Source organism: Leucopleurus acutus (genome assembly GCF_964270905.1).
Source record: "Leucopleurus acutus genome assembly, chromosome: 5".
Classification (NCBI taxonomy): Eukaryota; Metazoa; Chordata; class Mammalia; order Artiodactyla; family Delphinidae; genus Leucopleurus; species Leucopleurus acutus.
The window spans coordinates 17875563-17891090 of NC_139147.1; the positions used below are offsets into that span (position 1 = coordinate 17875563).

General features: G+C 36.9%; 1 protein-coding gene across 1 annotated transcript in view; it reads left to right on the top strand.

Moving 5' to 3' along the window:
- ADAMTS5 (ADAM metallopeptidase with thrombospondin type 1 motif 5) overlaps positions 1-15528 on the top strand; it is a gene marked incomplete at its 5' end in the record, with an annotated part of 43174 nt that overhangs the window by 14662 nt on the left and 12984 nt on the right. Inside the window, one exon of the mRNA XM_082839926.1 lies at positions 9248-9415. Coding sequence (XP_082696052.1) covers positions 9248-9415 — 168 coding nt within the window. The remainder of the gene's footprint in view (positions 1-9247; positions 9416-15528) is intronic.

Genomic DNA, 15528 nt, shown 5'->3' on the forward strand with positions numbered 1-15528 from the left:
TTACATTTCCACCAACGGTACAAAAGGGTTACCTTTTCTCCACACTCTCTCCAGCATTTGCTGTTTGTAGATTTTCTGGTGATGACCATTCTGACCGGTGTGAGGTGATACCTCATTGTAGTTTTGATTTGCATTTCTCTAATGATTAGTGATGTTGAGCATCTTCTCATGTGCCTCTTGGCCATCTGTCTGTCTTCTTTGGGGAAATGTCTACTTAGGTCTTCCACTCATTTTTTAATTGGGTTGTTTGTTTTTTTGATATTGAGCTCCATGAGCTGTTTGTATATTTTGGAGATTAATCCTTTGTCTGTTGATTCATTTGCAAATATTCTCTCCCATTCTGAGGGTTGTCTTTTTGTCTTGTTTATGGTTTCCTTTGCTGTGCAAAAGCTTTTAAGTTTAATTAAGTCCCATTTGTTTATTTTTGTTTTTATTTTCATTACTCTGAGAGGTAGGTCAAAAAGGACACATGTACCCCAATGTTCATTGCAGCATTATTTATAATACCCAGGACATGGAAACAACCTAAGTGTCCAACGATAGATGAATGCATAAAGAATATGTGGTACATATATACAATGGAATATTACTCAGCCATAAAAAGGAACAAAATTGGGTCATTTGTAGCAATGTGGATGGACCTAGAGTCTGTCATATAGAGTGAAGTAAGCCAGAAAGAGAAAAACAAATATCATATATTAACGCATATATGTGGAATCTAGAAAAATGGTACAGATGAACATATTTGCAGGGCAGGAATAGAGACGTAGACGTAGAGAACAGACTTGTGGACACAGGTGGGGAAGCGGAAGGTTGGATGAATTGGGAGATTAGGTTTGACATAAATACACTACCACATGTAAAATAGATAGCTCGTGGGAACCTGCTATATGGCACAGAGAGTTCAGCTCGGTGCCCTGTGGTGACCTACATGTGGCGGGGGGGGCGGGAAATTTGGGAGGAGGGAGGTCCAAGAGGGAGGGGATATAGGTATACATAGAGCTGATTCGTTTCATTGTACGGCAGAAACTTAACACAACATTGTAAAGCAATTTTACTCCAATAAAAAAAAAAGAAGAAGAAAGAAAGAAGCAACAGAGTGGAATTGTGGCATCGACCGCCCATGAGATCATGAGCCCTAAATCCTGACCTTGTGAAAGAGATTACAGATTCCATGAAGGAAGGGCTGTTCCTTCAATCCTCTAGTGATCCATTTTTACACATTGACAGCCTCTGGTTTCTTTGTAAAGAAACCACTGTGGCAGTAAATGCAGCTTCTTTGAGGCTGCATTGATCCCCAAGGCAACTGGACTGGAATGAAGAACCTTCCAGCATCATCTTTCCCAGCCCTCCTGAGTTCCTAAACCAAGAGGTTATGCAGGCAGGCAGCAGTCAGAGAGGTAGGAAGCCAGTTGCTAATGAGAACATTTTATTAAAACTGTATATGTACAATAAGAACTTTTCTTCATAATACAAGAATAGTGGACATAGTTTTATAGAGAACAACGTGGGAGAAATGTGGGTTTCTTTGCAAAAAAAAATCATACCTAACTCTTTGATGTCTGACTATGCTCTGTGTTCCCTTTAATTTCTTGTTTGGATCATTTCTATTTACTTCTTTAGAATTCTCTGTAATTCATTCTCCAATCAAACAGTGCCTACTTAATTTCCCTTTTTGTATTACATGTGCCCTAATCTGAGAAATTTAAGGTCTGGGAATAGGGGGATATGGATTTAATTTCCCTTTTATAAAGGGATCTGGCTTTCATTCACTTTGTTTTCTAATTGCTTTATTTTTCTTTAATTTCACTTTTCGCCTAAATATTGTGAACATGTGTCATAAAGTATAAGCCTTAAAAATTGTAAAGATAACCTTACAAAATATTTCCTAATCATCTGTATACAATTACAGAGCTTTGCTTCTGCAGCCAGTGTGATCTTGGGTAGTGCAGCTTGCTATTCTGTTTCTAGCGCTTTATTTTTAGATTGTTGCTTGAAGCCATCAGCTTGAATTAACTATGCTCTGGATTCTAATTCTACTCTGTTCTTCTTATGTAATTTCCTCCCTTCCCTTTTATTAGACATTTACTACTTTCCAAATTTGGAGGTTACATATCCAGGCTACATATGGTGATAAAATGACGTTGTGAAACCTCGGTTTTGCCAGAGTGTTTTGAATTCGCTTCAGTCCATTCCAAAATGAGCAATTTGCTTCATGCATACAGTGTAAATACATTCCTGTGCTCAAAACATAAGCTGTGGAGAAAATTTCCAGGCTGTTCCCATGATCTTTCTACTTTATTTCTTCTATAAGAAGTGAAATGATATATTTGATTAATACTTTTATTAACAGATTTAAATTCCATTTCACATGGAATGTCCCACTCACTGCTTCCTCTTTCTGTACATAGTGGTTTAAAATACAAAGTCATTATAGTTGAATAAAAAGTTTTTTTGTTCTTTTACTCCCTTCATCAAAAAATGCCCCTACATTGAGAATTATGTAAAATGTCAATAAACAGAGGCAAGCCTGAAGTCCTTATCTTGTACGTTTTCTATCCATGATGTTAAAGTCATAATGAAGTGACTTAAATGAACAGTTCTGAAAAGAGACTCTTCACGTGCCATGTGTAAACGGGAGCACTTCTCTTTTCCTGCTAGTTCTTTCCAAAAAAAGAGCTAGATTCTGCAGATGCATAGTCAACTGATGTCAATACAGGCTTCTGGAAAATAGAGTTTGATGCGTCTAGACTCTGCCTAGACAGTAACAAATTGCCTGCCATCTTGCTATGTTAGGGGCACGTCAACACTGAGTAAATTGTTAGGACGTTTAAGAAAGTTGTTTGAAACTATCAAGAACTCATTCCCCCATCCCTGGACCTTGGGTGGAGGTAAGAATTTTTACAATCCAAATGTGAACTGTCGCAAGTTTCAAGTGAATGTAAGTTTACATTTGGAGTTTATATTTTTAACTTGTCAAACTTTTATTATCAGCTTTCAATAATAAAGATTTCACCTGCTGTACACATGGCTCTCCAACATAATAATTTTACTTATGTTAGGCCAGCTTCTAATGTGCTAGGGGGAGCAATCTGATTTTATTTAGACTAATGAAATCCATAATTTGCAAACAGTCCGAAGCTTAACCTTAGAGTAGTTAATTATAAAATGTGCTAAGTGAATCTCTCCACCATGAAAGTCTCCAAAATGCTTCCTAAGCTAAAATCAGGCAAAGTGTCAGGGCCAAATATTCAGCTGGAGGCTTAGGAAGTGGTCGAGACACAACAGTATGGCTGCATATGTTTTGCTGCAGTTGGAGTGATTCTCTGCGGTTCTCTGGTTATGTTGATCTGCATGTGACTCTGCTCCCACCGATGATTAGATTAAACGAGCCCATGTTTTGAAAAGCTGCAGAGGCCCTGGAAACACCATACACCAAAGCCAAGTGCACAGAATCAGATGTCAGGACTGACTGTGAGATGTGAGGTAAAAGGAAGCTAGGTTTAAATTTGGTATTTACCTCAAACCCATAGCTTTAATCAACATGAACTGAGCGTTTTTTTCTGTCCAGTTTGGAGCAATGCCACACTGTGTCTTTCTTGGCCCCCAGATGAAAGGTGGGAATAGGTCTTTGCTCCATGTCCGGAGGCAGCATTGAAAGATTTAGCGTTTAGTATCAGTTGGTTTGTTTTTAAATCAAATCCCAATTTGTATTTCTCTAGGGGTGGCCTGTAGATTGTCTGTCATTTGTGTGGAAAGCCAACAAGTTGAAGGTGGCATAAAATAAATATATCACACACTTAATGAGTGATTTTTCCTTTATGAATAGAAAATTTTGCCTTCTCTCACAAATCAAGAGTGTCTAGTAATATCAAAATTTATCAAAGACTAGAATACCCATAAGTAAAGTTATGACAAAACCAAGATATTAGTGAGAACAATGAAGTTAACTAACTATCACTGGGTATTTATGTTTGTCAAGCACGTATTCTAAGCACTTTGCATCTTTTATATCCTTTAAGCCTCACAAAATCCCATGAGGTACGTACTATTAATGAGTCACCCAAGAGGGGACGCTGATACACAGAGAAGTTTCAAAACCTGTCTAAGGTCAACAACTAGTATACTGCTCGGGGAAAATTTGAACCCAGTTCATCTGGCTATAGAGCCCAAGATTTGGACACTATCCTATAATGGTGTACTAGTGTTCCTTTTGAAGGAGATAATCCTGAATTTGATTCAAAAGGTTATTGACACAGCTATTTATAAGGTGAAAAAATTTGTTTTCTTCCTTCTAAGTTACATCATTGATATAACGTTTAGCGTTTATGTTTAATGTTTTGAAATGGAAGTTTTAAGAGTTTTATCACTGCTACATAAGGATTTGCATTTGAATAGACACGTAGGATCCAATTATTGGAGCTCCTGTTTTCCTTCACCAAGGAGTCTAGATTCTGATCCCATGTGAGCTTTTGACTCTCCTTTCAACCTCTGGCAAGACCTTCCTGCATCTCAATAATCTTAACTGGAAAATTAAGTAAAAATAAAAACATCACGTCATTAAGAGACAGATGCTTCATCTGAGCAGTGCTTTCTTAAGTAAACACATGACAGAGCTTCTTGTGACATTTTTTAAAGATGTGGTGCTGTGTCTCCTTGTCTATTGGTCAGTTTGGGGTCAGGAGACAAGAGCTTGAAATTCTGTTTAATTTACAGACCAAAGTTTAGAAAAACAACCCAATTTCCCACCTGAGGTTAATGTTATAAGTCATCCCTAGTTGTACGGTAATAACTGAGTTGGATAAGAAGCTGAACCAACATTTTCCTTTAAAATAATGTGTCTTTACCCGGGTGTCCATTATCTCAGATTTTAGAACACCAGATTCACTTGTGAATTTAAGGAGACAAGATGCTTTTTAAATCTACATTGTGAATGTCCATGATGAAATTTATTTAATGAAATGTCACCCATTTACCAATTTTAAAAGACGATTACTGTCCTAGAAAAATTATCAGGAGACTAATTGTTTGCTATTTCTGAGCTAACACTAAACTCAGACTCCTACCCTACAGACTTTGCTTTAATGTAATTTACCATGAAACTCATTTCCTTAGCATAATTCAAATAAACTCCTTCCTGAGGTTATTTTGTGTGATGGGCACTCAGCAGGACTGTTGTATTTATGACATGATTCAATATCTATTAATATATGTGTATATGTATAGCTGATTCACTTTGTTATAAAGCAGAAACTAACACACCATTGTAAAGCAATTATGCTCCAATAAAGATGTTAAAAAAAATTAAAAAAAAAATAATAGGTCAGTATTTTATACAGAAGCCCGTTTAATTTACACCTTGAGTTTTACTAATGATTTCAAACAGCAACACACAATTCTGGAGGCTGCATCACTTGGGAAAATACTGAATTGGACCCCTGCATTACTCTCTAAATTTTACTGTGACTTCTGTAATACTTAAAAAAAAAATTTAGTGTGTGAATATACAAATGCCATTAACAAACTCACCCACTACATAACTGTGTTTGGTCCTTAACTCTGTTGGGATTTTAGGCGAGAAATGGCTTCCAATAACAGGAGTCAAGAACTAAAGATTCACTAAGAAAGATATTATTGTAAATAAGATTACCTAACTTCATTAAGGCCAACAAAGCGCTCTTCAATCTTTTGCACGTCTACTAATTACAAATGGTTCCAAATACAAATGCTAATGCTTCCTTGCAGTGAGTCTTTGGGACCTCTGCTTTAAACCCAGACCTTGAATTGTGGTCCTTAATCCATATCAGCCCTGTCCTCTCACTAGGATTTTTCACATCCTATTTTACTAAGGTAGCTTGGTTTAACTTCCTCAGATCTCTTCCTTTACCTTTTCCAAATTGACTTGAATCTTCCTCTTTTCCTATACCTGGACTAGAGAAAGAAGTATCTCCTCTGTCTTTCAAGGGAAAGAATCGCCTTTCTCTGTGGCTTTCTGGAACCCCTTGCCCTGACTCCTCCAAGACCTCACCCCTCAACTAACTCTGGTCTGCATTGCTCTAAAAACTCATCATAAAATACATTTTGATTAAAAAACAATACATTATTTTAGGAGTTGTCAATATTTTCTCCAACATTGTTTTATTCTCTGTGGCACACGTGTTTAAATCTCAGCTGCACTAATCCTGCCCAAGGCTGCTTGTGGGAGAAATCCTTAATCTCTAATCTTTAAACATTTCTGTGGATGATTTAGGAACAGTCTCTCACTGGAAAAGTCACTCCTAGGCAATCAGTGACATCGTGATAAATTCTGATTAAGCTCTTCACAGCATTTCCTTAAAATGTTTTGTTGTCAGCCATGACATTACATTTGAAATTTCCTAGGTTCCAGAATTTTCTCTGTTAATAAGCTTTGAATATCATAGTGTGTGATCTCGATTGTAAGTGTCCCTTGAAAATAGCATATGCTTTTATATGTAACTTGTCATTTCAGGGTTCAAAGATATTGGCAGATTTCAGACTGACATTAGGTGTCCTAGCTTAATGATTGGGGGAATCACATTTGAAAATGCCATTTCTTTGGCCGCTCACAGCCTTTAGTATGCCTGTCACATCTCTCCAGAAGAGCTTCCAGACATCACTCACATTGTTCTTCCATTTCAATTCCTCTTCAGCTCCTGAAGGGAAATCACATGGGTCTCTCTTGCTGTGCCCTGGTTCCAGCTCCTGTGGCACTGGCTGCCTGTTTCTTTGGGTGCCTAAACGTTCTTCACATTGCCCATGACTCTCTTTGTCCTTGGGAGAGCATACCTCTCCCAGCCAGCTGACAAGCTTTCTTCATGGAAAACAGAACTTTCATCCTCCCTCCAAGGAGTCTGTCTCTCTCAACTGACCCTCAGGCAGTCCCTTTCTGACTGACTCTTGGAGATCTTACAAAATTCACATCTCGTCTCAGCTCTTGCTTAAGTGGAACTGAGATGTGTTCATGCCCAGAATGGCAATCTTTTCTGATGGCCGTCTAAGCATTTCTTGTATGTATCTTCAGCAACAAGTAAATTACATTGATAAATTAGCAATTTAGGGGCCAGAGAGCATGCCAAAAGATTCATTAAAAGAGACCAAAATATCTTAAAATAAATTGCTTTGCTTAGATGATTGATATTTAACATTATAGGCTTCACCATTCTGTATAAAAGAGAAAATGAAGGTACTCTCCCAGGTCCCTCAAAGCGAATTTGGTGTTTGCCACCTGGCTTGTATTTAAATCGGAAATCTAAAATTTAGCCTCCAAATGAAGGGAATATCTCTTGACGCAGTAATACAAAGGCATATAAAAAGTGCTATTTATTTAGATACATTTGGAGGAAAAGACTATTACTCCATTAAATAAATATAAATATCTTATGAAATCGAGTGCAAAGATCACATTTTTTAAAGTAGAAAACCTGGATTCATATTATAGAGGTCCCCTTAGGCCACTTTCCCTTCCTCTTCTATGCCAGGGGGGAAAAAACTCAAGTATGAAGCTTCCACACTAATGCCACAGTGTTAGCTGATAAACATTCTACATTCTCAACAGTGTTTGATGTACTAAGTAACTTCTAGCAGTTTTGAATAGGACATGAATGAAAGGTTCTATTCTTCTGTGAGTGCGGTGAAAAACTCAACATACCACCCCAAAATTGGACGAGCTGCTTCCAGTCTTCTTTTGCATGTTACTTGGAAGATATTTTACATACTATGATGCACATTTATGCTCCTGATCAAATAGAAAGTGAGTGGTGGTGAGAGGGTTTCCCACAGAGAACTGACTAGCCTAGTAAATGCTACTGAAGTACATAACTGCATAAATAGCATCAAAATGTGGAGCCTTAGAAGGTCACCGAGCCCTGGCCACTTAACTTCAACCACAACATCAACCAGCTGCTCAGTGGACAATTTTGTTATGAGGTGTTAGTGATTTAACAAGTTGGCCAGCAGTAGTTTGGCATAAAAAATTTCATCTCTGTTGGGTTTTACTGTTGCTCACTGGACTTTTTCTTGGCAGAATGGACAAAGTTCCTGCCATTGGCATTTAGGAACCCAAGGAGAATGCAGTAATCACTTTTCTGTGGTATTTTCCACATTCTTTTTTGATGGTTTGTGTATGATTCTATAAAGCTTTGCAGAAAACACTACTAGGATGACTTGTCTACCTTTTTAGAGTCTCTCCAAACTGTTGTCCTGGATTTTTTTCAACAATATTTTAAATTTATTGGAGAATGCATTATACCTTTAGACTATGTGAAAATTAATCTTATGTAATCAAAAAAATTTAGTCAGATTATAAGAATGGTATGTACTCTGTGAAATAATACCTAGCTTGATAGAATGGGAAAGGCAGTGTGGGATTGCACAGAGCGTGTTTGGTAGACTTAAGCACAAGCACCACCTGAGTAGTTGTGGACAATCACTTACCTTCTCAGTATTTTCTTTCTCTCCAAGCGCTAACACTCTGTAATGGGCATCTTGGTGCTTTAGACATTTCTTAAGTGTAAGTGAGTATATCTTCAAAATATACCATTTACTTGTGGGACTAGTGTACCTTCACAACTCAACTAAATAACTAAAAGAAATGGGAGTGAAGCAAGCTTACATATGCATGGAAACAGAAATTTACTTGAAATCTTTTTTTTTTTCTCCTCTAGTCATCTCTTTTATGGCTACCTATTTACTTGGCCAAGAAAATAGAAGTCACTGACATTCAAATACCATCTATTAAGTGTTTGTAACTTGCAGAACATTGAGTTAAATACAGATTTTTTTCAACAGTGGATGGCGGGGGTAGGCTGGGGGATGCTCTCTGATCTCCTGCGGCTTATAGTTTGTCAGAGAAGATGGAAAATTAGACAAGCATTCAAAATAATATGTAGTGAGGGCTATGACATAATCCCACAGTTGCCTTGCAAATTCTAGATTCTAAATAAGGCCTGTTTCTACATATCCTTGAGCATGTGTGATCCAGATGGATTATAGGAACATCTACTCTAGTGTAATTTTTCAGTTTTCCTCTAAATATTCACCAGAAGTGACCACTCTGACTACATGCAGCTTTAATTTACCTGGGGGTCCAGTCTCTGTGAGAAAAGGCAGTTAAAATAAACTCATATACAATTGGGAGGAAAAAAGTCAAGTGCTAGTATAATTGCCACAGAAAAGTAGAAATACAAAAATCACTTATTATTTGCACTTCATTTGTTCTGTCCCTTAGGACATCTACTTGGCCTCTCCCATGACGATTCCAAATTCTGTGAAGAAAATTTCGGTTCCACAGAAGATAAGCGCTTAATGTCTTCCATCCTAACCAGTATTGATGCATCCAAGCCCTGGTCCAAATGCACCTCAGCCACCATCACAGAATTCCTGGATGATGGCCATGGTATGTATAGTTCCATAGGCTCAGAAACAAAACTTGGAATTATTGCAAGTTGTACTTCATTATGTCCTCGTGGTGTTCACCTTACCCTCTAAGACAGTGGTTGCTTAGAAAGTGTCAGAAAAAGGAACAAGGGGATTGTCTGTTTGTGTGTAATGCCAACGTCCTCAGTGGCATTATAGCAATGGTATTTTTGCTTTTGAATTACAAAGTTCAAAGAGAAGCAATGTGGGAGACCACACAGAATGCCTAGCCAGTGCCCTGAAAGCCTGGCTTTTATTCCCTCTTTCACCACTAGCTTACTGTGAGAACATTGGCAGATAATCTTGCTTCCCTGCTATTAATATGACTCTCAGAATTATTTGTTACATCCTTATTATAGGGGTGTGGTTAAAATGTAGGTGACAGTTCTGTCAGATTCTGTTTATGGCGACATAAAACCAAGAATGGAAGCTCTTTAGATTTGCATTCACTAAAAAGTTTGGTTTCATCTTGACAGCCTGTTTTCCTGAAAGTGGAGTGAAAACTGCAGAACAGGAATAGAAAAATCAATCTGAATGGTGAGAAAACAGTTTAAGAATTTCAAAAGAAAATCCTTGGCTTTATCCCCTAAGTACAGTTCAAGAGCACAGCACATTTTATTAAGTTCTGCAAATCTAGGATTAGTGCTGTAAATTACATAAAAATACTAAGGAAGTCACAGTTTAGAAATAATAAATTCTGACCCTTAAGTAATCTTTGAAACAAGCTGTTGCTAATTTCCTAGCATTCCTTGTTACCTTAAAATATTAGAAACACAGGAGAAGAGATGAGGTAGAGTTGGAAGAGATCTTCAGAGACCACAGAGTTCAAGTTTCTCATATTACAGAAATGGACATCTTCTCATTCCTTTTTTTTTTTTTTTTCCTCTTAAAACATGTCTCTTTCTAAAACTGGTGGTTGAAGTGATGAATGTGACAGAAATTCTTGATCATGATAATTGTTCACAAATTTATCTCATGATGTATGGTTCAAAGTTAGATAAACAGAATCTGCAATAGCTGTTTTTCCTTGTTCCACAAAGTTTATGGCTTGAAATTTTTATAACTTCATAGTGAGTTGGCTATCTTGAGCTTTGGCTACATAATTACACAACAATTAATAAATTCAGTTCTTTTCAGACAAAAAGAAATTCCACTACACAGTTCTTTGCTATCTTGTAGCCAAAATGTTCATAAACTCATTTTTGCTATGTTAATGGTGAACTGGTAATGCTTCAGTTACTCTCAACTACTTACATTTACTATTCCTGAAAAGAATCCACACCCATCTTGCTTTAAAATTCCCTTAATACAAAATAAATGTTCTTTGTTAGTTGAAATGATGGCCTAATATCTTGATGATTCAGAAACAATATCAAGAATCAATGTATTAGGTTTTTCCTAGACTAATATAAAGTGGTAATTTTCTGTTTAGTTAGCCCAGTTTAAAATGCTGATTAAATGCTGATAGAGTCCTGGAGTGAATGCTTACCTAATTACCTGCCTACCTACATTGATCAAGTCCATATCTAATAATGTTCCTCTTGGGTGGAATCTTAGTTTCCACTCTTAATATTACTTTTACTGTTTTTCTTCAAGTTTCCTAAAAATGGAATAACATTAATATTTCATTTCAAAATCACACATTACTCATTCCAAAAGGTTGAGCTAAACTTTGAATCACTAAATGAACAGATTTAGTTGCTAAGGCAGCAAATACTTATGGCTAAAATTGAACCAACTTTTTTTTCCTTGTGTAAGTATTAGGTCAGCTAATTACAATGCTGTGCAGAATTTTGTTCCTATTGCCATATTTCTGGAATGATTCATTTATTTCATGTTTGTGGAATTCATGATTTTACTTTCCATGCAGTAAAGACGCTCCCAGTATTGTTTTCATTTTTTAAACATTATTTCTGTACTTAAAAGAATCTACACTCAAATTTTTTTAAATTTTACAACAAATTTTATACATCTTTCTGTGTCTACTCCAAAGGATCTCATGGTAGATAACAGCCAAAACCATACTTTTGCTAGAAATAGGTCTTATTCATTTGCACTGAGGAAATCACATCTGAATTCCCCATTTATATGTTAAATAAATAAATAAATTCAGTTACCAACATTTGTCGGACAGGAAATTCTCATAATATATTCATTCATTCATTCCTTTCATCATGCCTAGGCTCTCTCACTTTTGAATGTGTTGGTTAGGCAGTCTTGTGTTTTAACTGCCCCATCCCACCAAAAACTTCAATTTTATCAGTAGCCTATAGTGAGTAAAGAAATTTCAGAATGATGAGAATCTAAGAAAGGCACTGTAGCTGTGACACCGTGGCAAAGTTCAATTACATTCATTTCAAAACAGACGCAGAACTGAAGCTACAATACTCTCTGTAGCACTGTCATTTACACTTGAATTTAAATAATTTAATAACGTTTAGATTGCAACCAAAAGCTGACTTAAGTCAGTTAAAGCCAAAGTATGACAATAGGAACTAATCAACAGGATTTTCAGATGGTGGCAGTTCTGACATTTCAACTCCAGATCTTAGGAGAGAACCAAGGGGACAGTCAAAGCCCAAGATGATGGGAAAACAAACAAAAAAGCAAACAGAATACATCTTTGTTCGAAGACTAAGCTGATATCATATCATCAAACCTTTTCAATTTACTCGTAGGGAGCTACTCACATTTGCAAGCAGAGCCCATTCATTCATATGTAGTAGAAATAGTTCTACTATTTTTCTGTTCTAATTTTCTAGGCCACTAACTATTTAGAGCAAAAAAAAAAAAAAAAAATAGTCATTTGGGTGCATAGGGGATGCCAGACAGGTAAGCTGAGAGAAAGAAGTAAAATCATTTGACAATAAGAGAGAAACCAGAAGAGCTGTAAAAAGTAGCCCTGAAACAGTAAAAGCACAGTGGTCTGGCACCATGTTCCAGAAGGTCAGAAACCCTCTTACCCCATTATTGTATCCTGCTGAAATCCCTCAAGATTTCAGCAGGATACAATAATTGATACTCAGAAAAGAAGTGATTTTCTGTTATTTAGGAAGGTTAAATTAGGACACTCATATAAAAGGCAGCAAAGCTATTGATGTTTTTAGGTAGATAGTCTCACAAAATTGATACAATTTTTAGGTGGTGTCTAAAGACTACATTACCTAGAGAATCCATTTATGTAATAGCTTATCTGTCTTGTTCCCACCTCCAGCGATGCTGGAGAAATGATGTCTTAGAGTACAATTAAATTTGAATCATTTCATTTGTTTTTAAAATTATGAGCCATAAGTAGCCAGACATGTGTAGCACTCTACCACTGCCAAATTTAAATTTCCTAATATTGAGTGTTTCCCGATTTAGTTCCAACAAGAAATATGCAGCAATTAGGTTATGGTTGAAAAGTCAGTGTGCACATTCTAAAATAACTGGGCCTGCAGATTTGTGATTCAGAAAGGAAGAAGCCATGTCTTACGGAGACTACCTCTTCCAACTCAGCCTGGCCAAGATACTTGCAGACTTCCTGCAGTGTTTATACAAGTTAGCTCTAGGCAAGCTGGCTAGGAGTATGATCCTCAAAAATAAAGGTAAGCACTGGCAGCGAAACTGTTCAGCAAAAACAGGTTATTAAATTTCTTTTCTCAAATGTTTAATAACCATGAAGCCAAAAACAATAGCCCTGTCTGCTGGATCCCTCAGTTCACAGTGCCAGGTGATAAGAAGGACCACTGCCTAAGCAGACACAGCTCAAGAACACCCAAGACACAGGCTGCTAAGGAAAATCTAAAGACAGCTTTGAAAAATGCATATTTAAAGAGCTAAGTTTACAGCCACTTACTGAACACAGAACTTTGGAGAGAAAGTGGTATTAGAAAACCAATTCTCTGAATCCTTTGTTAAGTGTAGACAGTGAAGCTAGTAATAAGATCTTAACATTCAGTTTTTAAGGCCCTACTCATAAAATTCAAGGCCCATGATGGTATTCTCTTTATTTTCACAATAAATATGTTCTTTAACATGGTCTGTGAGTAAAACATGTTCTTTAAGTCCACAGTGACCCATATGTTTAAAAAGCTATGCTTCATCCTTTAACACAGAGAATTTTTAATTGAATTTCCTTGGCATCACATCTGCTAAACGGTGTACTACAAACAGATCCCTTGAATTACTTTGGTCAGCAACCGCTGTCTGTGCCTTTGTCATTGCCCAAGTTAGTTTATTCGTCACTGAACCCATAATGCATCAGTGACTCTTTTAAACATGCAAATAAAGACCTTAGAAAAGAGTTGCAAGACCAGGGAGATGATGCTAAAAGAAGAAACTTTGCAATGTTGTGAGCCTTCTTTGAATGAGTTTCATTAGGTATACTCATTGATTTTTCCTAGGCCAAGGATATTTGGACCAATTCGTTTTCTGTTTTTTTGCCACACCATGCAGCTTGCGGGATCTTAGTTCCCTGACCAGGGATCGAACCCGGCCCCCGGCAGTGGAATCGCAGAATCCTAACAACTGGACCACCAGGGGATTCCCTGTTCGGGCCAATTCTTATTTTCAGTGTGCGTGTATTAAAAAGGAAGAGAAGACAGAAATAACTACAGTGCTAGAAACGGGGCGGGGCGGGGGAATGAGAAGAATAAAGAGCAACCAACCTTCATCTGATGTTTCATTTATCATTAATATGAAAGACAAACAGTGCTAGAAGTCAGATATAAAAGAACAAAGATTTTTCTGCTCCATTTCCTGGAGGCATGGCATACCTTCCATCACCCCAAGTGTACTTTGTGGCCATGGAGAGACTATCACTTTCTTTCCTTTATTTATCCATCTCAGATCACTGGCTCTTACTTTTTAAATTTTCTACTTTACTTATAACCTAACAGTTAACTTAGCATTTAACTTAACATGGATGGTGAAACCAAATATGTGATGTGCACACATTTTCATTGTCTTTCTTTTAGAAACAATCCATCTATATACGCAGAATGTTAAAATAAAAAGAAGGAAGGAAGGAAAGGAGGGAGGGAGAGAAAAAGGAGGAGAGAAAAGGAAAAAGAACTTGGCAATTTTGTGGAACAGAATAAACAGACAAACTGTCAGCAGCAAAGCCCAGACAGGATTTCAGGCTAAGATAAATTTTAAAATATGTGAAGATATGGTTGAGAATAAAAGTAAAACAGATTAAGAAAAGTCAACAATAGATTGGACACTTTTAGAGGTCAATATAAAGGATTCTAAAAGACTGATCAATTTCCTCTCTCAGCCCTCCCCCAAATTGTACATATTTTTTAGATGAAAAGTGTATATCCGACCCACTATTACTTAAATCTTAAATATTTCATATCGTGAGATTCGAAATCAGGCTTTATATTGATTTTTTTATGGTTGTCCCTTGGCCCAAGTCTTCCCTTTGGTAGCACTGTCTGTACCTATTTTATTGCCAAAGGACATAATTCAACATATAGATGGAATGGATAGACTGTAGATTTCACTGTTAACAGAAACTAATGCAGCAACAAATCCTAATGTTGAGAGCATTAATGTAATAAATGAATAGCAAATCTGAATAAATCATTTTATTTTAAGCAAGAAAAGTTCATCTCCAAATGACCTCTAAGGGAAAACCATAGAGCTAAGATATCTCTCTTTTTTAATAGCCAAGTAAATATGTTATACATTTTTAAAACTTATACTTTGGTATTAAGCTTCATAAAGAGAGGCCACATCTTGGAGCCTCCTTTGTCATAAGCCTATTCCAAATTGCATTGTACGTTTCTTTTCACACATCATACATCATCAGGGAGGTAGAGGAGGTATCAGTGACCGCATATCCATGGAGAGGTGCTGAGTTATTTCAGCTTGGGAGAAACGAGGTCGACCCATGCCACATGCACCCACACATGTTAAAGACTTCCCAGCTAATATTTAGTTACCCAGTCTTACAGTCTGTGCTTTTCAGTAAAATTTAAAAAAAAGAGAAAAGTTTCTTCAAACAGCACTTTTGGAGAACTGGAAAGCATTCTTGCTGCCTCAGAGATCTGTTGACAGTCTTCTACCATCAGCAATCCGCTATGCATTCCCTGGTTTACACAGGCT